Source organism: Prionailurus bengalensis, chromosome C1 (genome assembly GCF_016509475.1).
Source record: "Prionailurus bengalensis isolate Pbe53 chromosome C1, Fcat_Pben_1.1_paternal_pri, whole genome shotgun sequence".
NCBI classification, from domain to species: Eukaryota; Metazoa; Chordata; class Mammalia; order Carnivora; family Felidae; genus Prionailurus; species Prionailurus bengalensis.
In genome coordinates, this window is record NC_057345.1 from 25,547,385 (window position 1) to 25,573,006 (window position 25,622).

Genomic DNA, 25,622 nt, shown 5'->3' on the forward strand with positions numbered 1-25,622 from the left:
GCCTTGAGATTTGAAAAACTTGCCAGGCTGGTTTTGATTTCTCCTGCTATGTAGTGAGCTCTTTTGTTCTATACGCACAGTTTTTCCCTCATCTCAGAAGAGTTTTATTTTATTATTTCTATTCCATCTGGCTCTTTTTGTCATAGATACTTTTTAATCAGTATGTTCTTTGTTTACTGGATCTATTTGCCATTCTCTCCTCTATAATTTTCAAATATTTGCTCACTTTCTTCTTTGTGTTGGGCTTTTATTCCACATCTCTGAACTGTTTTTCTGCACTGTTGACTCTGCTCTTTGTTGATTCTTATGCCAATTTAATTGTGCTGCTACATTTGTTTTTTAAACTTTTTTTTTATTATCTAGCTCCCCTTGTAAATAAAAATTTTAATTTGAAACTATCACAAAGGTATAAGAAAAGTTGGCAGCATCGTACAAAAAACATTTTTCATGAACCAGAAGAAAGTGACCGACATTATGCTCCATAACCACAGAATATTTTAGTGTGCATTTCCAACAAACAAGCACATTACCCTGAAAAACCACATACAAGCACTAAAAGCAGGAAATTACCTCTGATATGGTACTTCCAACTAGTCACCATGTCCACTAGTGTTTTACCACTTGTCCTAGTAAAATCCTTAATAGCAAAATGATCCAGTTCAGAATCATACACTGTATTTCGTTGTCATGTCCTTTTAGTCTGGAAGAGTCCCAAAGTCTTTCCTTGACCTTCATGGCTTTTACACTTTTGAAAATTCTATGGCAGTTAATTGCTAGTCTGTAATACTATTTTACATTACCCTCACTTTACGTTTGACACATTCCTCATAGCTGGATTCAAGTTGTGCATCTTTATTGGACTATCACAGAGGGGATGCTGGGTTCTTCTCTTTGTACCCAGTCTGGTGGGGTATGATTTCAGTTCGTCCTGTTATTCATGATGCTCACCTGGATCACTTAATTAAGGTGCTGTCCTCCAGGCTTCTCCACTCTAAAGCTGTTCTTTTTTCCCTTTGTGATTATCGTGTGAGGAGATAGTTTGAAGCTATGGAAATACTCTGTTCCTCATAATATTTTAATTAATAACTGTTTAACTAACTTATACCTGTTTGGATATACATGGTGTCCTGGTTTATTCAATCAGCTACAGTTTGTTACCAATATTAATTCCTTGGATGCTCAAATTATCCCCATTATGGGAGCCCCTTCAAGCCCGTGTCTATGTCCCTCTGTCACGTCTGCATCATTCCTTGAGTAGTTCCTTGCTTTCTGCCATAAAATGTTCCAGGCTCATCTTGTACTTTCTCTGCCTCAGTCCTGGAGTCAGCATTTCTTTAAGGTGTTTTGGTCCATTCAAGTGAAAATGGTATTGGAAACCAGTAACTGGAGCTAGATGTGTTCATTGCTATTGAGGAGTCATTACTTCAAAGCCCTTTTAGTGGAAAGAGTTAAGGGATGTATGTACGTGTACACACCCACATTCACACCCTCATTTCCTTCTATATCTGTATGTACATATTGAAAACCATAGCTGACATTGATACCTCCAATTCCAACCCAATTCCCTGGGTATATTCTAGTTTTTGTTCTTTCCATATTTCTAACCCTCTTCTCTTTCAGTGAGACACCTGTTGTCCTTGATATATTCACTTATCTGATCAGTCACCTGTAGGGAACTGAGAGCCCATCTCTCCTGCCACAGCCCCCTTATATGAATACCCTACTCACTGCATCCCCCACCCCAGACTCTGACGGGTCCTCAGTGTGGATACCCTCCTCATTCTGCTGGGGCTCCTACCCCACATGGATGTTCCTTCCATTTGCTCAGAGCCTGGACACCCCATGCCAGCCCTGTCCCTGGGCAGCGTGGACTCCCTCTCCCCTCTGACACCCCAGCCTGGCTCATGCCCTGAAGGCATGGATGTCACTTTGCTTCGTCCCATTTAACAGCTTTAGGACTGAATTGTTCAGGAAGGGAAGACATTTAGCTCCCCTTTTATCTCTTATTTGGAGATCTCTTATTTGGAGTCCATATCGTCTAGACTTCTATGCTTTCCAAAATTTACTTCTACTTCCTAAACTATATGTTTTCAAGGGCATTTTTCTCTGCAATTCAAATCCTATTTTCTCATTAAAAAAATACTGCAGAATCTTGTTCATAGGTCTCTTTAAGGTACTTGTCTTTTATACTTATTAGTCCTTATATGGGAAGGAATTTATTTAGAGCTAATATTTGCCTACAGAAAGGCAGACATTCTTTCCCCCACACCAGTCCTGCTCCCCAATCTCCATGTCTACCTCCTTCTTTTTCTTTAGTTCTTGTCTCAGATATCGTCTCGCAACAGGTTTTCCACAATTATTCTACATGAAGCAGAGTTCCGCACCTTTCATTTGCTATCTTATTTGTTTCCTTCATAGCAACTTATTACAAATTGCAAAGATTTTATTTGTCTGCTTATTGGTTTGTTATCTCTGTCTCCTTGGAGGAAGAAAGCTCTATGGGGAGCAGGCATTTCACAGAGCAGGAAGCATGAATAGTCAATGAAGATATGAAAGGATGCTCACCTCATCATTAACATAAGAGTGAAATGCTATTTCATGAATCCACCACATTGGCAAAAATTTTAAAATCTGATAAAAGCCAGTGTTTACAAGATGGAGCCAGGAATAAAGTCAAGCTTTCCTGATTTCCAGTTCAAATATATGTAATGCTCTGCAAACTGTAATATGGAAGATTATTCTATAGATGGACATAAGCCCACAGAGAACTTTCTATAAGTTTTTCTCTGCTATATCCACTATAACAAAAATGAGGAAGTATCCGGGTCCGCAACTTGGGGCTCTCAGAAGAAAACTGGCTGCCAATAAGGACAAACCTACCCTGAATTGTTCATGCTCCTCCTGCTTGAATTCTCCATGACTTCACTTGTGCACAGCACTTCCTGTGAGGTCAACAGAAGCCCTGGATTCCAGCGGAGTGGGACAGCCCTCTAGAGGGTGCCAAGGGACAAGCTGGGGCACAAGTAAGTGGAAAACCCAGCCAGTGAGTGGATGTGAACCAGCTGGGTGAGAAGCCTCATCCTGCTGCCTCTAAGCTTGGATTTGGCACCAAGGGTCAGCATCATGTGCCTCTCTGCCCTAGAGTGTGTGTGAAGGAGGAAAACTTACAAGTATGGAGCCCCGTGCTGGGAGATTTCACATAGGTGAATACATGGAAGTCTTATAACTCCAAGGACACTGACGCTGAGAAGCTATGTAACTCATTCAGAATCACACAATTGCAAATAGTGGAGCCAGGGGTCAAGTGCAGCCCTGAATCAAGAGCGTAGTGTCCCTCTCTCACACCAGGTTTTCATACTGACCAGAGAAGGCTATGGCGAAGATCCCACCCATAGCCGCATCACGGTGGAACTTGAGGAGGACCTGGTTGGATGAGCTGTGCACTGTTTTCTTGGCCAAGCTTCGGCTGAAGACTCCAAGCTGTGGAGCTGTCTGCTGTGGCCCATCCCTGCACATAGGAAAGAAGGGGCTGGCATGTCATGAGTTACCACGGCTGCCTGCTCCACCCGGTTGCATCAGTGGCCCTCAAAGAGACCTGGAGTGGGAGGCTGTGACTCTTCTTGTGCTTGACACTGTCTTTCTCCAATGTCCTGTAGACCTCCCTCTAATCTCTCCCAACTCAGTCTGCTGACAAAGCTGATAGAGCCAGCAAGGCTCACACTGACTCCTCATTCACCTGATTCTTCACCAGCCCAGCCTCCATAATGGGCTTGGGGGCAACAGTCTCACCCAAGAAGCCACTGGAGCCACTGGGCAGGGATGCAGGTCTTATCACAGGTTCTCTGAGTCTGAGCAGCAGTAGGATGGGGCTGAGGAAGAGCTGCAGGAAGCTCATGTTACTATCCATGCCAGCCCCACTTCCTTGTCCCCAAGCAGAGATATCCCCAGTTGTCCTTCTAGGCAAAGGATTTCTTCCCTGGAAACGTATCTAGTCCCTCCTATCTGTTCTTAGCCATAGCCTGGAAAGGAAACTGGAAATTAATCCAGGGCAGTCTGATTATGGTTATCCAGCCCTGGGAATTTGGGCAAGAGAATCCCACGATCCCCTGCTGATTCCCAGAATGGCAGTAACTCCCAAACAAAAAAAAATTTAAATTATATATATGTCCAAAGATCCGGTGGTTTGGAAAGGACTGTCTAGGAGACTACGCTTATTGATTAATAATTCATTTTCCAATTTTAAAATTCATTCAAGATATTCTAACTCTCACTCAGTGTGGAATCATCAATTTGGTAACCAGTAAGCCACATGTGGCTGTTTACATTTAATTAAAATTAAATAAAGTTTAAAAGTCAGTTCCTCAGTCACGCTAGTCACATTCAAGTACTCAATGGCTACCTGTAGCTGGTGGCTATGGTACTGGACAGCACAGATACAGAATGTTTCCATTACTGCTGAATGTTGTGTTGGACAATACTGGCTCAGCAGGAGATGATCAGTGGGACTTCACAGAATTCTACCCCCAAACTGTCGCTAGTCTGGGTAGCTTATGTTAGGTAAATGTAGGATTTTGGTTTGGACTCTGGAAAAACTGAGAAAAGTTTGTGTAGCTAGGACCATTCCTATTCACACACCCACCCACTTGTCCTCTGACCCCGAGGTGGGACTCCAGGTTGGAAATCACTGCCCTGCCATTCCTCTCCCTTCCAGGAGTCACAAAAGGTAATTTGAAGCTGAGCCCTCATTTTCTGTGTTTATTTGAAAGCCAGGAGGTGGATGACCACTTAAAACCATGCAGCTCTTGGTTTTCTAAACAAAGAAATGAGTAACCCCAATTTAGAGCCCAATTAAAACCCCTTTCTAATTGGCTGTCGACATGGCAGCTGGCCCTACCAGACAGTGATGAAGTCTCCGGAGGGTTCTGTCTGCAGCAGGCTGAGGTTGAGGCGGACGCCATGACCAATGGGCACGGTGATCAGCCAGACACAGTCCTGGGAGCTGGAGTATGGACTGGGGAAGCCCGGGGAGTACACAGTGCCATTGGAAGAGGTGATGTTCCCACCACAGGGGACTGCCAGGGAAGGGACACAAACACAGATGAGTGTGGGAGATCACCCCCCACCTGAAAATTCAGATGACTTCCTTACAAAGTGCAGGCACCCAGCACAAATTATCCTGCTCAGGGAGGTCAGGAGGCATGGGGAGAGGCGATGGGGCTGCAGATGACCATGTGTGGTTTTCCCCATTGGTCCTAGCACACCACTCCCCATCTGGCCCCTGACCTTCAGAGCACATGCCTCTGGGGGCCAGCCTCAGCCCCTGGCCTCTCTCTTCTTCTTGTGGATGAGACCAGCCCAGAAGGAAGGACCCACTGGAGCTCTCCCCTCTCCCTTTCTAGGAATGGAGAGGAGGAAAGAATTCAGAGTCAGGGCTGTAGTTCTTTTGCTGGGATGAACTAGGAAATTACGGGAGTATTCTTCTCTCTCTCTTTATTTGCTTCAAGATTCTTAGAGTGGTACATTTGGTCTTGACCTAAGAGATGAGGATTCTTGTAGTGAAGACCAAAGTTGGGTTCAAATCATGGCTAAACCATTTATTGGCTGGATGGCCCTAGACATTAGTCTAGACTCTTTTGTCACCTGTGAAATGGGAATAAGAGTATCCCCATGTAGGACTGTGGTGGTGGTTCCATAAACTGAGGCAAGTAAAATATCCAGCTTGGTATTCAGATCACAGAGAAGGCATTTGCTGCATAGATATGATCTTCTATCCCTATTATCCTGTCCCTTGAAAGTAACACCCAATTTTAGGTTCACCCCGATGTAGGCTTTGGGTAAGGGGATGAAGAGGCCATGAAGTCTCCATAATGTTCTGATTCAGTCACCAGGGAGGATAAAAAAGGGCAAAAACCCAAACATACATACAAACACCCCCTGGTCCAGACTAATGAGTACATGTGGCTGGCATGAGGCAACAAGCAGACATCTGGATGGGGGCAGACTAAAGCGAAGAGAAAGAATCCCAATGCCTCTAGGCAGAAGATAACGGTTCCTGTGAATGCACATGCATCCTGAAAGGGGTATGCATGGACACACCCCCTTTCCTACACATACTGGACATCCACTCAGTGTCAGTGTCAGGCGCAGCCTGGGGAAATGAAGGGGAGCAAGGATACCGTGGCACCTGGTTTTGCTCTGTAGCACTCACAGCCCACTGGGATACAGCTAAGTAGACTGGTGTTTACAGCATAGGGTGGAACACGCTGTCAACACGGAATGCCACGGGAACAACTGGAGGACCCCTTCTCTGGTCTTGTGAGGGTGGGCAAGGATTCTTGGTATTATTTCCATTTAGACTCAGACCTGAGGGATGACAAGGCTAAGTAGACAAGGCAAGAGAGGAGAGTGATGTTCTATGAGGGAGGGACAGCATGTACTAAGAACCAGAGGCAAGAGAACAGGGCACACTGGGATGACTGCAAGTATTTCAGCTTCAGACATAAAATCTGCGAGCGTGGAGAATCCTGGGGGGTATGCAGGGACCAGGCCCTGAGGGACATGGTGCGCTACCTAAAAGAGTTTGGAATTTACCCCAAGAGAGATGAGGATGCCTTGCTGGCTTCTGAGCAGGGGAGTGTCTGGAGTATGTTGATGGTTTTGAAAATGCACACTGGCTACACTCGGAAAAATGGATTGAGGAGGGCAAGACTGAAGGCTGGGAGACCAGTGAGGAGCCTCATCAAAGTGGTGGCCTGGATTAAGGCAGAGGCAGTAGACAGAGAGAAGTGGATGCATTTGAAAGGTAATCAGGATGTAGAATTATCAAGACTTGGTGAATAAGTCAGATGGGGGAGAGGGAGGGGCCCAAATAAGGGCCAAGTAACCAGGTGACTAAAGGTGCCCTTCACTAGATGGATTTCCATTAAATGACAGAAAGATGATGCCTTTAATTTCTAATATATTAGGATTTAGGTGCCTCTGGATAAGTGAAACGCTTTAAAAAGTTTTTGGATATACAAGTGTAGATCTCAGGAAAGAGATAAAGATTACAGAGTCTTCCCTTCTGATGGGTTGGGTTTCCCAAGGGTTGAGTAGGTATTCCCTTGGCTATGGCCCACATTTCCTCCAGGTCCTCCCGAGGTTGGCCCAGAGGTCTGTGCCTAGGACTCTTTGCCCAGACAGGCTGGGTCCTTTCCATATGAAAACAGGATGGACAAGTTTTTCCTGGACTCCCCAGCATGGGTGATTCCATGGGGCATGGGAGTACTCTGATCAGTCTCCTTAGGAGGAATCACTAGGGATGAGGAGGGACATACCTTCACACCTGGGTAGGGGGTGGTCCCAATTCCGGTTGGTGCCATGTTGACATGTGAGGACGGGGTGGCCCATCAGTTGATATCCTGGCAGGCACTCGAAGGTCACTGATTGTCCAACATTGTAGCCAGCTCCCCTCACAATGCCATTGGCAAAGGGCTCTGGGTCTGGGCACTCTTGAAGTTCATAGGCTGGAAAAGATCAGGAGAGAAGGTTACTTTATTCTCTTTGGACATTTTCCCCTCAACCAGAATATAGGAGCAGCAGAAAGTAAGCATAATGGTGAAGCACCAAGACTTGGACTCCGATGGACCTTTGTCATTTACTAGTTGTTGGCTTTGGGTAAGACATTTAATTTTTCTCTGCCTCTGTTTTCCTATTTAGAAAATGGTTATTGTGAGGATTAAGTGGGATATTATATGCATAGCTCTGTGTACAGTATGGCACATAGTAAGAGCTAAATAAATGTTATCTGTTATGACTGCCTCCATGGGAGAAAGAGGTTTAGGGAAGACAATGCTAGGTTGAACCCTTATTCATTGAGTGCCTGCTTGGGGCCAGGCATTGACCTTGGTTCTTTCATGTGGATCATCTCATTTAATCCTGACAACCATGTTCTAGATCACAAACAAAGGAAGCAGTCAGGGGAGGACTTGAGTGGGGTCTTCCTGACTCTGAGAAACTAGAACCTTTCAAGATGGAGGGAAGTTGGCATGAGTAAGTCAATCTTGTGACTAGAAGAAAAGCTTGTCAGAGGGAATTGTTAGATAAAAAGGAATATGTGTGACTGTAATACAAAAAAGTCCCTCCAAAGAGCAAGAAAGCGACTTCCTTGAGAATAGGTGAGTCCAACTCAAAAGGAGGTACCTTGATGGAAGTACTGGAGGCCTGTTCCAACAGGGAGGGGTTGCAGAGGGGTTTACTGAGCATGTGCACAGAGCATAGACTCTGATTAATTGGATCCACAGGAAAAAGAACAGCTGTTGTGTCCGGAATCAGGCCCACCCTACACAGGAAACTGGCAGTGGGGTAGACAGAGCTTTCCACAGTGGAAATTCTCAGTGGGAGTTGAGATCAAATGAATGCTCCACGGAAATGGATGAATTCATTACATGTAATAACAACATAAATAACAATGATCACGAAGCTGACATTTTCAGAGCCCTCCTTCTGGGATGGTGACTATGTTGTGTATTTCCAGTCAACATCTTCCTGAGGGAGGCCTCAGTGGGAGGAACCGGGCAGGTTTCACTGGGAAATCATTGAGGTAATTGCCTGTGTCAAAAAATGGAGCGGCTGTGGTGGGAGGGGGTGGCTGGTCAGCCAAAGAAGACACGTGGCCCTGGCAGTAGCAAGGGGTACTGGGCAATTTGGCAAATGAAGGTTAGCAGAAGCAGGGAGCCTGTTGCCCAGTGAGGTGACTGAATGAATGGACTGGGTCTCTATAGAAAAGCCTCAGTGGGAACTTGTGGACCCAGCAATGGTGAGGAGCCAGAAGAGAGTGGCTTCACAACAGAACCTAGGAGCAGCCAGAGGGAGAGTCTCTTATAGGAACTTTCTCACGTGGAAGGAGCTGGGCTTTTCAGAAAGACAGACACTTACGTGAGAGTACTTGGACTGCTTTCAAAAATCTCAGAGCCTGTTCTAGCAGAAGAAGCTTCAAAGAGAGAGGTTGGGCCTATAGGCAGAAATGAACCCAAAGAGTGATTAGCTCTCCTAAAGAAGCACTCCTCAGGGAGAGCAGCTGGGTTTGCCCCACAGGGAGACACTATGGTGGGAACAGATACAGTTTTTAAAACAACTTTTTAAAGTTTATTTATTTTGAGAGACAGGGAGGGAGCGCACATGGGAGGGGCAGAGAAAGAGGGAGACACAGAATCTGAAGCAGGCTCCAGGCTCTGAGCTCTCGGCACAGAGCCCAACATGGGGTGGGGGGTGGGGGGGCAGGGGGGCGGGGAGGAAGAGGCTTGAACTCCTGAGCCATGAGATCATGATCTGAGCCGAAGTCAGACACTTAGCTGACTGAGCCACCCAGGTGCCCCAAGAAGTTTTAATGAAATAAGCTTAGCTTGTCACACTGAGAGACCCAGTAAGAGTGGCTTATGCTGTTAGTAAAAATTTTATGGGAATATTACCTGAGAGGAGAAAGGAAAACTCTAGCCTAGAAAGTTCAGAGTATCTAACAGAAGGAATTTTGAGAAAGAGTAAGGAGTTGGATTTCTTCAAAGAAAGTCGTGGGACCACAAAGACCGGGGCCTGCTTGACAGAATGCCTCTCAGTGGGGACAGATGGCTCTTTTGGAAACAGGTCTTTTCATAAAGGAAAAACCTGGGGTGAGTGGTCAGAGACTGTGTACAAGGTACAGCTCCATGGGGCTAAGGAGGGCATAGGTGGAGAATGTGGGCCCTATTTGGGCCTGTCATAAATTAGGAGGCCTTGGTGGGAGGACCTGGGTCTCTGGCACTAGAGACAACCCAGTCTGAGTGGTTGGGGCCATCACAAACGAGAAGCCTAATGAAAGTCGAGGTCAAATCTGAAGGGAAGCAGCTGCTCTGACACTAACAGTGGGCCTTGGTAAGTCTAGTCATAAGAGGAGGCATCGTTAGGTCTGTGGGGCTTAGGCAGGCACTGAGGGAGTAGCTGGGCCTGTGACCTGAGGGAAGCCTCAAGAGGAACATCCACCAAGTCATGAAGGTAAAATGGGAGGAGGTAGGCCCACCATCTTTGGGCCTCTCACACAGTTGGAGCCACTCCTGGTGGAGGTGTTGGGCCTCTGAATGCATACTTAGAACCCCCCTGCCCTATGCCTTGCTTCCCCCCAACAAGGGGAAATCCTCAGTGGACTGGGCTTCTGAACACACGAAGCTCCAGTGTGAGTGAAGCATACGCCACAAGAGGGCTGCTGGCCAAGTGTTGGCCTGTGTCTCAGAAGCTCAGGTAGGAGTGAGAGGGACTGAGCTTGAGACCAGGGCTCTGTGGAAGTAGTAGGTCTCTTCTACGGGGAGACGTCAATGAAGTCTGAGGGACTCAGGGGCACAACTTTTATAGGGACAAGTGGGCTTATCACATGGGGAACTCAGTGAGTGTCTGGTGCCATCATGTGGACCCAGTGGGCAGGGCTATGTCTGTCACAGGGGTGAATGCACAACGTGTGTGGCAGGCCCCAGGGGAGCCGTCCCTGTCACAATGGTAGCGTCATCAATGCTTGCATTTATCCAACAGGAGAAGCCTCAGGGAGAGCACTTGGGCCTGTCAGAGGTGTTATGGGTTGAATTGTGCCCCCTGCCCAAATTCATATGTTGAAGTCCTAACCTCTAATACCTCAGAACGTGACCTTATTTGGAGAGAGGGTCTTTGCCTATCTTTACCCAAATTACAACGAGGTCATTAGGGTGGGCTCTAGTCCAATATAACTGGTGTCCTTATACAACAGGGAAATTTGGAGACATATAGGGATGTGAAGCCAGAGATGGGGGTGATATTTTTACAAGCCAAGGAATTCCAGATTGCCAGCAAACCACCAGAGGCGAGGACAGAGGCCTGGAACAGATTTGCCCTCACAGCCCTCAGAAGGAATCAATCCTGCAGACACCTTGATCTCAGGACTTGTCAGTCTCCAGAGCTGTGAGGGAATAAATGTCTGGTGTTGAAGTCCCCCACTCCCACCTCCCAGTCTGTGGTACTTTGTTACGGCAGCCCTGGCAAACGAAGACACAGGGGAAACCTGAGAGAGGCACGTGTGTGTCCCAGAGGGTAGCGCTGATCATGTGACAGAATGTGGCCGTCTGATGTGCCATGACCCATTTGACAGCTCACGCCCCCACTGAAGCCGTGTGCCCTTGACAGGTACATGTGCTCTTGGTTAGGGCCAGCCTCTGTGATGAGCTCACACACAGCTTCCTGGGGTGGGGCAGCTTTGCTCCTACCAAGGAGGCCAGCACTCTCTGGGTGAGAAACACAGCATCTCCCTGCCACTGTGAGAGGCCCAGCTCCTCCTCCCGAGGTGTCCCAGGTGGTGGCAAGCCCAGCCACACTCCCTGGCGTTCCTTCTAAGGAGGCAGTGCCTGTATAACCGGCCCAACTGTGCCCACCTTGTAGAATACCCCTTTCCGTAAATGACAAGCCTGAATCCATGGTCAGTATTCATCTCTGACAAGGGATGAAAAAGTCTAATATCAGAGTGTTATGTATATAGACCATTCTATATATTTATATAGGAAATACAACCAAAGAACTCACGAAAAATTACATATTTTCACAGGTACATATAACATGTGTTATATGTTTCCATGTCAACACATGGAAAAAGATCCAGAAAGATCATATTAAAACAACAGTGATTACTTCTGGGGAATGGGCCTGGAGTTGGAGGCTGTAGACAAGGAAGGCTTGGCCTTACCCATAAGGCTTTAATTTCTTCCTTCCTTCCTTTCATCCTTCCTCCCTCCCTCTCTTTCTTTTTAACAAGGTGAGTGTGTTTGTGAACTGCTTATATAATTAAAAAATCAACTTTAAAAAAGAAAATTGCAAAACAGTACTTATAGTATGATACAATTTTGGATATAATATAATGATATAGTTACATCAATATATGTACAGAAAAAAATGGGGCTTTCGTTGGTATCTCTGCATGGTGGGGTTGGAGATGCGATTATGGGAGAATTTTGTCCTTCAGTGATGTACTCACAAAAACATCTGTAATGTTTTAATTTTTTATAAGCATGTATAAGATTGGAACAAAGTCCAAAATTACAAAAAAAAAGTCAAAAGAATCTGGAAAAAGAGGTTAGAACAAATGGTTCATCCAGTCGCACTAGGGCAGCATCTGAGGGAGAAGTTGGGCCCATCTAGGGCTGCTGTGTATAGCTACACAGATTGAGCGCAGTCCGCACAGCCACAGGTAAGGGCCCCCTCACTCAGGAAAGCCTGGGTTGGAGAGGAGGGGGCTTGTTCCAGGAAAAGCATACCAGGAGGGGTGGGGCCTATAACAGGATTTCACCTCGGCAAGGTAGAGCCCCAGTGAGCATGGTCAGGAAACCCTCAGTAGGAGTCAATGGGCTTGTCTCATTGTGAAGGCTCACTGGGCGCTCCAGGGTTGTTACCAGAATCCTCTGTCATGTGATAGGAGCTTTGCTGAGGCAATTGGGCTTGACACACAGGAGAGGACCCAGAGGGACTAAGTAAGCCTACCAAGGCTGAGGGGAAGTGGCTGGCTGGACGCTCAGGGATGCCCGATGGGAAAGCTCAGGGAAAACTGTTGGCCATTGGGCCTGTAGCCCTGGAAGAGGCTTGCCAAAGGAGATTAGATATCTTCATGGGGCCACAGAGACATGCCACCAAAAGGAAGCCTTCATAGATAGGCCTGCCCCCCCACCCCTCAGCCCTTCTTGTGTTCTTTTTTTCCCCTACGTGGAAGGCTGGGAAGATGGTGGCTATGGGTAAGAGAAGGGGTTGGACAGGAGCAAACGGGCACTCCCTGTCTTTACCTTGATACTCCAGCTTGAATCCTGGCCGGTTCTGGGAGTGGTCGCTGTGGAAATACACAGTGGTCTCGTGGGACGTGGAGAGCAGGGAGCCTGGAAGCTCGCTTCCACTGAATCTGCCCATCATGCGGCTGGTCTCGTAGGGGCCATTCCGGATTTCTATGAAGTCGTGGTTGGGCTCAGTGGAGAAGTTCAGGAACTGGATGTGAGCTCCTGGGAGCAAGACAGAGGCAGACAGTGTCCAAAGCAATAGAGTCCTGCTTCAAACATGCGGCCTCATGGAAGCTTGTCCTGCCAGACCTCATGCGTCCCTACTACCGGCTTCGCACCCAACCAAGATTCCCAGAACACAACTCTGGGAGTTACTGTCCATTCCAGTCTTTTGTCTTGAGGCAGGATTCAACTTTAAAATATATTATTCACTCAGAATAAAGGGCACTGGTCATTCCAGAGCTCTATCCCTAGTCCATTTTATTGAAAACAAAGCTCAGGGCTAATATTTGACTTGTGGTTCATAAGCCTACTATTAGTATAAAGATAGCTTTGCTAAAATAAACTTTTTACTTAAAAATGCCACCACTTAAAAATAACTATATCCAATCAAAAGACATGAACTCCATCATACTGGTATCTTCTCGAACACTTAGGATAATTCAGAAATTAGAAGAATACATTATCAGTGAAGTTTATACCCAGGGATCTTACTGGATTAATCAAGATCTCCTAACCACTTGACAGGTTAAATGGATCTAATTAAGCGCTTGACTTACATATTAATATACTCTGCAGAATGGAGGTGGGAAGATTGACATTTGTTTACTGGTGAGATTTCTCAAAATTAGATTACCATTAAAAATGATATTGAAGACATATATTTACTAAGCAAATAGGAAAATGTCCACTATGTTAATTGTGAAAATTGGACTGCAAAGTAGCATGCATTATGTAATTCTAATTTTGGTATTAAAAAACTGGAAGAATGTTCACTGATTCACTAATAATATTTACTGAGCATCTGCCATATATCAGGGCTGCACTAGGCACTGCATAGGGATAAACAAGAACTACCAGGCCCTTGTCTTCACCGCGGTTACATTCTAATGGCGAGGAATAAGTTGTCAGCGATTATCTCTGCATGGTGGGGTTACAGATGGATTCTAATCCTTAAAATGTTCTTTTCTGTACTTTCTAAGTTTTGTAGAATGGACACACATACGTGATTTTTTTTTTGCGTCTAATTATTTAAATAAAGACTTGACTTATAACATTGAGGACCCGTCATGTCTCCTGCTCTCTCCCATTCTCTTTCTTCCCTTAATAGAAGGCCACTCTCATGAATTGGAAAGATATCTTTCAGTTCATGTTTTTAGATTCTTAAATATATGTCTGATTTATTTGTCTTGAACATTTACATAAGTGTTGTTATACTGTACATATAGTTTTGTAAACTTTTTTTGCTCAATATTGTGTTTTTCAAGGTCTATCCTTGTTGATATATAAAGTTCATTGGTTTTAACTACATATTAATTAATTCCACTTTATGAATTATCCAACTACATTATTCACTGCTCTAATAATGCACATGAAGATTGTTTTCAAAATATGGAATTTGACAATGATCACTTCTGGACATGTCGTCTGCAGCCCATCCATCATCCCAACACTGTGGGCAGCATGTCCATTGAAGGGGCTCTTCAAGGATTCCAGGATTTCTGAATTGAATGGGCTTGGAAAGAACTGGGCATGACCACTGCCATCTAGTGGTAGAAGCTTGTAAATTCAGAGGCTCTTTACACAATGAAACCAGGTGCCATATTAGGGTGGGTGCTGGAGTCCAACCTTCACTTGAAAGCAAGGTCTTCTGTGATTGGACCCTGCAGGGGGCTTATAAGCAGAGGCCGAATAAGCACCCAGGCCTTTGAGATAGAGAGCTCTGGTGGCTGAACATCAGGACTTACAGAGAACAATGACGTACCTCTCATTTAAACTTCCATTTTCCTTTGGATGCTGCACTTCCTCCATCCTTCTATCATCTGAGATTCTCGTGGCCCATGTCTGGATGCAGAGCTATAAGGTCTCCTAGCTCCTCTTCCCCCATTGTCTAAAATCTGGAGTTTCCCAAGGCTGCTTAAGTCCTCACCATTTTGTACCCTGGTCACCCGTCCCCAGGTTCCTCCAGAAGATGGTTCTAAATACAAGACTCCATCCTCTGAAGGTTCACCAACCTCTTTCCTCCTCTGAGAACAGATTTGAAGTAGGTCAACTGGATCCCTTTCTCCTGAAAGCCCCTTCTCCATCATAAGACCTACTCTAGGCTGAATAGTAAAGGACGCAAAGAGGTGGCCTTGATTCCTGAGGTCACAGAGTGGGAGAGCGCAGGCCGACGCAGGAGCAATCCCCTCAGGACATTTTGTCCCCTAGGAGCAGGGCAGTGACTCAGGCAAGATGATCCATTAGTTCCACGTCAACACAAATCATTTACCTCTCCAACAGAGATGTTGGGGTTAAATTATATTCCCAGTCAGGAATGAATCATCAGCAATTAAATTTCGTACCCAGACCGATGTCCTCCACACCCCGTCAACCCCCGTGCCTGGCATATTCCATCTCCACACACACACAAAATCTCCCAATCTTTAAGACCAGCCAGAATGTGCGTATAAAGAATGCAAACTCTATATCATATTGACCTTGGCTGTATAATTTAATTAGGATGAGAAATGGGATATTGAAGTTAAAAGCACAACTTGAGGTCCAGTCTCTGTAAAAGATTTTTTTCTTTTTCAACCATCCCTGAGTAATTTCTCATTCCACAGTCCTGAATTTCAGCTTACTACTCAAATAATAATGATAATGGCCATCCCTAAGATTATTTTCTCTATGTTTTATGTGCCCAAAGTGTTCATTTCTACCATTCTTAACTGATGTTCACAATCGTACGAGAGGTCAAACAGATGAGGAAATAGAGAGGCAGAGTGCTATACTGTCTTGGCCAAGGTTATGCTGAACGGTTGCAGGGAACGGTTACTTTACGCACTGGGGCCTGGGCATGGAGACTTACCAAAGCCCACAGGCAGCGCTATTTTCCAAGAGCAGTCCATGTTGCTGGGGTAGTTGCCTGGGAAGCCGGGGCTCAGGATCACCCCTTCCATCTCTTCCACTGCCCCCCCACACTGTGCTGTGACAATGAGACCAGATAGAAGGTTAGGACAGCATGGAGGAGAATATGGGGCCATGTCAGTGTTTGGATGTTCCCTTAGAGCAGCAGCTTTTTTAACCATTCCCAAGTCATAAATGCCTTTGAGAATCCAAAGGAATCTACAGGTTATCTCTTTACACAGCTGCAGACTTGGGCAAAACTGAGAACATGTGTAAGTGCAGAAAGGGTGGCTCAGCATCCCGGGACCGCCCAATGGTCCACAAACCCAAATTATGACTTTTGACCTTGAGCATGCCCTTCGCAGGTCAGTTCCCTTAGTAAGGTCATGCAGCAAAAGTGGTCTGCTCCAAGAGCAGTGTGACCATTTCTTACACTATGCCTCAAATCTCCCTCTATCATTGTCCAATCAACTCTCCCAAGACTGAAGAGAAAGGAGGAAGGAAGGGGACTAGCATGCACTGAGTCCCCACTCTGTGCCAGGCACCATGCCAAACTCTTTACAAATATACATTCCATGGGGTTGGGTGGCCCTACTAGGTGTCCACCCTCAGACTCTGCCCTCTGCCCTCAACCGAAGTGATTGTGATTAGCATTCCATGGGGAACCAATCATGAGGGGCTGGGGCACCTGACACTCTAAACAAGGCGACTTCACCTGCAGATGCAGGGCTGGAGCATAAATACAGCCTGGTCAGTTGACAACCATTCTCTTCTTTCACATCTTTCAGGAAACAGTCATGCAGCTTCAAGCGACTAGCTTGTTATGGGAGCCAGAGAAAGAGGTGGAGGGAGGGATCTGCAGTGTCTAAGCAAAGGCATTTTGGGGAGAGGGTGACAAACAGGCCTGAATGCAACAGTGTCCGGGTTCAGAGTTGGGGGGCTCTGGCGCTGACTGCCTGGCTCACAATCCCAATGCTTTCACTTCCTGTGTGACTCTGGGCACGTTCTAAACCCTTTCAAACCCCAGTTTCCCTCATCTGTAAAATGGAGCCAATTACAGCACCTATGTCACAGGATTGTCATTAAGTTACAACAGGAAGGACTTTGTGTCACTTGGAACAGTGGCTGGTGCACACAGTAAACTGGCGACAGCTACTCTATGGCCTGTAGCTGCTGTTACCATGAGTGGTTTCCTTGGCAAGAACTTTGTAATATGTAATGGGGAGAGGTGCCTCTCCTGGGCCAGTCACATTTCTGACTGCTGAGCAGGTGACCAAACCCTGCACCCTGGTGATATCACAGAGGGGAAATGCCATTATGCCCAAATGATGCTCTCTCCACTCACTTTGCTTCTTATCCCAAGGTCAGCCTTGATTTGCACTTTACATTGGCTGGGCATCAGAGAAAAGTAGGTTTCCGTTCCTAATGGTGCCAGTCACTTTATAATCCTAAAAGCCTTAGTTTTCTTTCTTTTTTTTCTTGGTTTTCTTATTTGCAAAACGAGGGCAATGATACCTCCTCTGAAGAGCTGCTGTGAGGAAACTCGTAGCACAGTGACGTGCATGTAATAGATGCTCAATAAATGTCACGTTCCCTCTCCCTCACCCTGACTAGAAGCTTCAGAGACCTTGTCTTTTCTTGTATCCATGGATCTCTTCATCATTGCTTAGCACAGGGTAAGAAACCCAACCAAGCTAAGTTCTTGTTTCACATGTAACCCTCCACATTTTTTATTAGTGGATTTTATCTGTCTGTCCCATGAAAAGTCATAGGGGAAGGGCTCAATTGCCCAGGGGTTCCATTCAGGCTTTGGTCAATTATCTGGAATCCAAATGGTCATCATCGTGTTTTCAAATGGGCAAGCCTCCTGTGATTTTTCCATTGGGTGGGCGAAGGTTTGCAGAAGTCATGACCCCCTTGAAGAGCTGCCCATCAGTCGAAAATTACTGTCTTTGCACAGACTCAGAATACCAATCTGTCTTTTGATTTGAACTTGATCCCAACGATATGTCACTGAGCTCAAATCCCTGGTAGAAAATGGGTATGAATGAACGGAAAAGGTCGGGGCTCTCTTACCAATACAGAGTGGCGGAGGGTAGTTCCAGCGGCGCACGGTTCCAGGCATGCAGGAGATGTGGGCGTGGCCCTGGAGGAATCAGGAACAGGGATGGGCTGATTGCCCCCGTGGGCACAATTATATGTACAACCCAGAAGAGGGGGTTTGTTCAGGGGCCTTGCGTTGAGGAACAAGATACACAAAGATACACAAACCCTCTGTGGGGTGGGATGAGGCAGAGGGTGAGAGACTTTGGGGAAGGATGCTTATTAACAGCCATTACTAAAGAATTCTCATTACTAAAGGTTCCTTGTGAGACTCCTTTAATTACTAGATTCCCTCATGGCCTTCAAAGGAAGATTAAATTTTCCTGAAGTCTAATCAAACCAAAACTTTGCGGGAACACATTCTGAGGCTGGCTTGTGCTAAATCGCCAAAGTCAGCAAAGCTCATCTTTTGCATGAACAGCTCCGGGAAAGGACAATGGTCCCTGGGGACCTCAGGGTCTTTCCCCTGTTCTTTGGTGACTGCAGCTAGGCTGGCATGAGGCTGGTCCAACACATCTCAGGGGATACCTGTTTCCTGACCTGGGTGTTGAGGGGAGGTACCTGGAGGGCATATCCCGGCTCACACTGGAAAGAGACCACATCGTTCACCAAGTAGCGCTCGCCGGTCTTCACCCCATTACTGGGCACAGTGGGTTCTGGACAGCTGCTCAGGCCCACAGCTAGACGAGACAGAGGCAAACAGAAAGGAGAATGGAGAAGCCCGGCAGGTCAGTGCACTGGTAGGCAGAGGGTGATGCTGGCAGCAGGGAGGAGAAAGGGCTCTAATTTGTGCTTTCTCTGCTCTTAGCCTCTAGGCCAGTGCTAACCCTCAGAGCGCACAGAGAAAGTCAGAATATTTATATGGCTCAGAGGCTGGACAGAGGCTCCTTGGGGCAGGCAGGCGTCCCGTGGGCCATGTGGCTGCTCCCTGGGATCAGCAGAAGTACTTTGGAGCAGGAGAGCTCGGGAGATGCCCACCTGGCTCCAAGCCCCCAGACCTCTTCACCAGGCTCCTCCCTCACTTCTCTCAGACCCCCAACTTCCCTCCATTTTCCTTGCTCTATGAAGACAATTCCCGTGGGCTATGAAACTGGGAGAGGGGAAAGAAAGGCAAGGAGGGAGGAGAGCAGTTATGAGAGAGAGAGATCCGTCAGTGTCGCTCCGGGGGCTCAGACAGTCCTGCTCTCTAGGACAGACTTCCTGGAAAAACGTTTGCCAGCAGATGAGACCCTCGGCTGCCTTGTTTCTGCTGTTGTATTTTTAAGATGAGACCAACTCCTTTCTGGGAGGAGTACTGGGGTCTCCTCCTGCTTGGCCCTCACAGTCAGCTCCGGCCCTGTCTCACTGCCAGATCCCTCACAACCTCCCTCTCCTTCCGTGCCCTAGGCCATCCTGCACTCACAGGCAACTGGCGTTTCTTAGGCTCTCTCCTTGAATCATGGACTTCCTTATTCAGCAATTCAAAATGGGTCCCCATTGAGTGTTATATGAAATCTCACCCTCTCATGGGACATTCTAGGACTGTCATGATTTTGGCTCCATCCCTTTCCAAGATCACCTCTAAGGGCTCTCAAACTCTCCTTCACTCTCCTTTCTCGAGTTTTCAACTTCATCTGCACTCATTCGGTCCTGATAATATACCCAGCACTGTACACAGCGCTTTGCTAGGACACCCATCCTAATCTTCCTCGTTGTGGTCCTCCTCCCCGCTGCCCACCCACCACCATCACTGGGGCAGCACTTGCTGAGACTTCCCACAAGCAGAACTGGGGCCAGTGTGTCACACACATCATCTCATCCCTTGAAGGAGTCTTTACATCCCTTTTCACGGGTGAGGATACAGGCCAAGAGGCCCAGAGATGTGCCCTTAGCAAGCCATAGAGCTGGGATTCAAACCAAGACCAGTGTGACTCCAGGTCTGTGCAAGCGGAGGCCAAACTCACAGGTGACATGAGCTCATGCGAGACCCAACCCTGCTCCCCTCCCGTCCCCTCCTGAAATCATCCTCGTCCTGCTTTGAATTCTCTCTCGGTGGAAACCCACAGCAAATGGGAGTAGAGCATCTCCTGACTGGTGGGCTTCATGCCTCTCCTGTGCCCTGCAGGGGCCCCCCTGCGGGTGCGGGCACTTAAGATGCAATAAATAAATACACAAATAAATAAGAGGTACTACGTAAATCCCCATGCATTGCTGCATGAGACTTGCAGTGTGGTTTTCCAGGGATGAGGGCTAACAGACTTCACGGTTGGGTCTGATTCCAGGCACTTGGATGGCCCAGAGAGTTTGGGAGGGGGCAGCCTCAGCCCTCCTGTTAGATTCCTGGTTAGATACCTTCTGATAGATAGCCCTCCTAGTAGATCCCGATCCCTTGGGAGATACAAGCTCCATGGGGAAGCCATGTGTATGCAGAGCCTGCATGGAGCCATGCACTTGTGGAAAAGGAATGGGAAGGACTGGCCTCCCTAGACCACCAAGCACTAGACTCATCTTCTTGGGTGGCAGCTGATGAATCCTCATCCTCTTTCCACTTTGAGAGCTGAGAGTCGATGTGTGCACGAGATAACTACACATGCTTTTTTCCATCTGAGGAAAATTTACATATAACAAAATGTACAGATCTTACGTGTACATTTGCTGAGTTTTGACAAATGCATGCACCTGTATAACCCAAACCCCTATCAAAGCCACACAACACTGCTCACTCTTCTAGAAAGTTCCTTTGCGCCTTCCCGAGGCAATTCCTGTCCTACATATGCTTTTAAGAAGTAAATGTGATTCTTGGAAATGAAGGCTATTTGGGCCTATGTCCACAAATCTCAGCAGCTGGGCTAAATACCCCAAAGACAGTATTAGAATAGTCATTAAGCTGAATTTGAAGTACTTCATCTTGTCTCTCTCTCCCCACTCCTCCCTGAACTTCAAGTATGATGCAACTCAGCATTTACTGGGGTGCTACCACTTAGTAACATGAGACTTACTTACCAGTAGAGAAGTAGGGGCAAAGAGAGAGAGAGAGAGAGAGAGAGAGAGAGAGAGAGAGAGAGAGAGAGGAGGCAAGAGCAAAAGAATATGGTAAGAGAAAAAAGTGAAATCCAAGAGAGAAAGAAAGAGGGAGACAGAGAAAAGTCCATTCTAATTTCTCTTACACTGCACAGCTTGACTTCATTTAAGCCATGCTTACAACAAAGGAAGAATTATTTTATCATATGCAATCTATTGCTTTGGAAAGCATATTGTTCTATTTCCATTTCAACTAAATCAACATTAAGTGAGTCATAGCAGTAGATATGACTTTTCAGTACCCTTCAAAACCATTTGCCTCCACAATAGCAGTTAATTCTTCCCTTCTGCATCCTCTTTGTAGATTATCAAAAATTAACAGAATAGTAGGTTAACAAAACAAAAACGGTTTTGGCTCCTAGGAATTCCAGTCACCAAATACTAATGGGGACCTCAATTTTCCCTCAGCCCTTCCCACCATCAGAGGACAATGCATGATAAACATCAGCTACTAAGAAAACTACCAGTTCCCTTGAACAACAACAACAACCACAAATTGAGAAGAGGTGAATTTTTTTTTTCTGGTAATGAGGCAGCAGAATGACAAGAGAAAGTATATCTTTGGAAGAGGAAAGAAAAGAAAAGATTTTAGGGAACATTTAAGGACTCAAATTAAAATACTAAATAAAGAAACAAAATTGGACAGAACAGAGAAAAAAGGATAAAAGAAAAAATGTGAACTATTCAAGAAACTCAGAATACTTTAGTCCACAAGGAGAGTAAGCCTTTGAGGTCTGCAGGGAGGAAGGTCTCAGAGGTCCGTGTCCTATCCTCTGCTCCTTAGGGTCCTTGCTTCAAGCTGCCCGAGGTCTTTCCTATCAGGTGCACATTTCAGTTCTTTCAGCCCATGAGCATCCTGGGATCCAACTAATCCTCTCCCAACCATCTGGATAAAGCTCATTCATTCTGGAGATCAGCTGGACATTTGCATAACCTCCAGTGTTGACCCTACCAGGCCTCTGGCACCAGCTGAGGCTTCCATCTGCATGGGCCCATGCTGTCAAAGATGGCCAAGCCAACTCTACCTTTCCACATTTCTTACTTTTCATTCCACACCTAACTCACGCATTCCCTTCTGTAAGGTCTCACCTGGCCAGGTTTAGCTCCCCTCTTCTGCACTTTCTTAGCATATTAGGTTGCACTAAAATTATTGCTCCCTTGTCCATCTATTCTCCTAGACTCTGTGTTTGAGAGCAAAAGCCATGTCTTACTCACCTCTTATCTGTGAGCATCTAGCACAGGGCTTGCCACATTGTAGACACTCAATGTTTCTTTATGACATTGACCTCTCCACCTGTCTCAGGTAGAAGTGACTGTTCTCTCCTTCGAACCACTGATCTACCATTTGGGGACATTTGGGGACATAGAGGAGAGCACCTGTAATACTTTAATGCGCTTCTGTGTCCATACGTCTGCCTCTCTTTAATGGACTCTGAGAGGACTTAACCATCTTGATCTTTCCCAAACCTAGAAAAACCCAGCAGAGCACCTGGCACACTGTAATCACTCCATAACTATTTGCTGGATGAATGTAAAACAAGTACTTTTGTCTATCTATTCTCTGCTATACCCAGTGGGGAAGGGGAACGGCAGGCTGTCCCAGGATGACAACAGTCTCCCAGCAACCTCTGTCTTTGTTGTCCCAAAAGGCGCATCCACAAGCCTTTCTCTTTTACGAGTTTTTCGTTGTGACCACTTTAGGACACTGGAAACCAGGATGTAAGGTTCTGAGCTGAGGGGGAGAAATCTGGTGCAAGAGGAGTGAAGTTTCTAATGAGGACAGGAACTTCAAAGGCAGTTGAATCACAGAACCAGGGGTTGGAGAGGACAGAGTTTAGGACCAGGGGAGAGCACCCGCTCTTTTATTACATCCCAAAGTATATACTGCACCGAGGCCAATGACTGTGCTCCCTTCCCAGTCCTGGTGTGGACAAAGGGGAAGCCCGTAGGTGTCTGAGTAGCAGACACTGGGGTGAGAATCCTGGCTCCATCACTTACTGGCTGCGGAGTCTTGAGGATTTTCAGACCTTCCCTGAGCTTCAGCACCTTCCTCTAAGTCTGTGGTCAGGCTTACATGGGGGTGGAGAATACACAGCCCCAGTGTGACCCCTGCTCACTGTGGGTCCTTGATACCTGTCAATCCCCACCCTAAGCCCTGTACGCAGCTGAAACTTTGGATCCTCACTTTTGTACTCCAAATGGAAGCCGGCTGCTGACACGCTGATATCTGAGTAGAAATGAAGGTAGAGCTGGTTGGAGGTGCTGTTCAGAAGGGCAGGCACGGTTGTTCCTAGGGCAAGGAAACAGGGACCATTCACCATTAGCCACCCCCGGCCCCCAAGCTCCTTCCCATATCTCTTGCTTTTGCTACCTGCTGACACTCTGCTCCAAGACCCTCACATCTCCCCAACTATCAAACTTGCTACATGACAAATTTGCTACATTAGCACCCTCTGAGAATGCTGGGTCTCCAGTGGCCGAGGGAGAGGAGGCCTCAAACAACTTTCTGCAGAATGAGCAGTGGCAGAGCCATGTGCCAACGGTAGAGGGAGTTGCACAGGCAGCCAAAGAGTTTGGTCCCTTTCCAGCCATCTTCAAATAACTCTGACACGTAGAATTCTCTAGGCAATCCAGGCAGTGTAGACAGTGTATACGGTGCACATGACTCCTTTTTCTATCTTGGCAACATGGAATTCTGAAGCCTGAAAGACCCAGGTAATTATCCTGGGCATTGGGCAAAAGCACACACCACACTCAGTGAGAAGTCTACTGTTGGTAATGGTGTAGCCACTTTGGAAAAACAGTTTGTCAGTCCCCCTCCCCCCCCCCAATTTAAATATAGAGTTATCATGACCCAGGAATTCCACTATTAGGTATATATACCCGAGAGAATTGAAATCATGTCCCACAGAAATATCTACATGAATGTTTATAGCAGCATTATTCATAATTAGCCAACAAGTGGAAACAACCAAATGTCCATCAACTGATGGATGCATAAGTGAAATCTGGTCGAGCCACATGGTGAAGTGTTGATGCATGTTACAACATGGGGGGGCCTTGAAAAATTATGCTGAGTGAAAGAAGCTAGACCCAGAAGGCTACATATTGTAGGATTCCATTTATATGAAATTTCCAGAACAAGCAAATCTATAAAGATGGGAAGTAGGTTGCCAAGTCGTGGTTGCCAAGGGATGGGGGAGGGGGAGCGATGGGGAGTGCATGCAAATGAGTACCTGGTTTCTTTCTGGGGTGATGAAAATGTTCTGGGATTAGATAGCAGTGATAGTTTTAGGATCTTGTGAATATACTAAAAACTACTGAATTGGACACTATCTTTTCACTGTGGCACTTTTATCATTTTATTATTGAGCTATAATTGACACATAACATTATATTAGTTTCAGGGGTGTGACATAATTCAGTATTTGTATATTTTGTAATATAATCACCAAAATGCATCCAGTTAACATCTGCAAATTGTACACTTTGAAATGGTGAATTTTATGGCATGTCAACTAGATCTCAGTGGTGATGATGATGATGATGATGATGAAGTCCACCACTGCCCCCTGAGTTGAGGTCCCTGGAAGTCCCACCTCACCTGAGAAACTCCCCAGCATGGTTACAGTGTTGTCTGCACCGTCAAATACCTCCAGGGAGTCCCAGTTCTGCTCTGTGACAAAGCTGATGACTTGAATCTGGGAAGGCAGAGGGATTGAATTGTCGGTTAGGCAGCCTATGTCTGTCTGTCTCTCTCTGCCTCCCTTCTTCTCCATTCATGTAGTTAATTCCATTATTGGAACTGTCAGTCTGCACCTGACATTGTGCTAGGTCTTGCCGCTAAGAGTAAGATGCAGTCCCTACCTTCGGGAACCTCATTGTCCAGACAGGGAAAAGAATGTAAAATGAAGGACTGCAAGACAGTGGGGGTGCTTTGTCAGGCAGAGAGTAGGGAAAGGAAATTTCAGGAAGTGGGACTACTTGACTTTGAATGGCCTCCTCCCCATCTCTGAAACATTGCTTGGGTTTTCCCACTTTCCTGTCTGGATTGCAGCAGATATCCTGCAGCCATAAGCCAGTAGCCCACTCCTGGCCAGACCCGCCCACCTTGAATCTCTACCTGCTGCCTCCCTGTTGCCCTTGCAGGCACCAGACCCTCCTCCATGCTGCCATCCCAGTGCCGGGGCCTTCTTCACTTGGCTCTCGCCACTGGGTACCCGTTGTGGCCCCCATTCTGCTCCTACAGTTCAGACTGTGGGTGTGATGCCTAGGTGTGTGTCTGGGGCTCCTCCATGCTTCATCTGTTTGCTCCTTTCTCCTTCCTGCAATGTCCCCTCTTCTCTCCCCCATAATCTTGAGAAAAGAAGACTTCAAGCCATCTGAAAAACATCTATGAATCTTGCCCAATCTCTATATCCCAGTCCAGGCCCGTTTCCTCTTCTGGGCTTCCCTGATGGCATGAGCCTGTGCCACTCCTCTTTCCTGAAATTACCCAGCTCTCTCTTCACACCCCCTGAAGCTTCTGGGCCTTGAGCGGTTGCGTTTTTCTGCTTGTGGGCC

The 25,622-nt window shown here is 46.5% G+C and overlaps 1 protein-coding gene across 1 annotated transcript in view; it reads right to left on the reverse strand.

Annotated features, from left to right (window-relative positions):
- The window catches only part of CSMD2 (CUB and Sushi multiple domains 2), a 543,771-nt gene that overhangs the window by 94,587 nt on the left and 423,562 nt on the right, over positions 1 to 25,622 (reverse strand). The window contains 9 exon segments of the mRNA XM_043573327.1: positions 3,363 to 3,508; positions 4,895 to 5,072; positions 7,317 to 7,505; positions 12,801 to 13,010; positions 15,859 to 15,975; positions 17,973 to 18,042; positions 18,561 to 18,679; positions 23,245 to 23,349; positions 24,664 to 24,760. Of these exon segments, the coding sequence (XP_043429262.1) occupies positions 3,363 to 3,508; positions 4,895 to 5,072; positions 7,317 to 7,505; positions 12,801 to 13,010; positions 15,859 to 15,975; positions 17,973 to 18,042; positions 18,561 to 18,679; positions 23,245 to 23,349; positions 24,664 to 24,760 (1,231 nt within the window).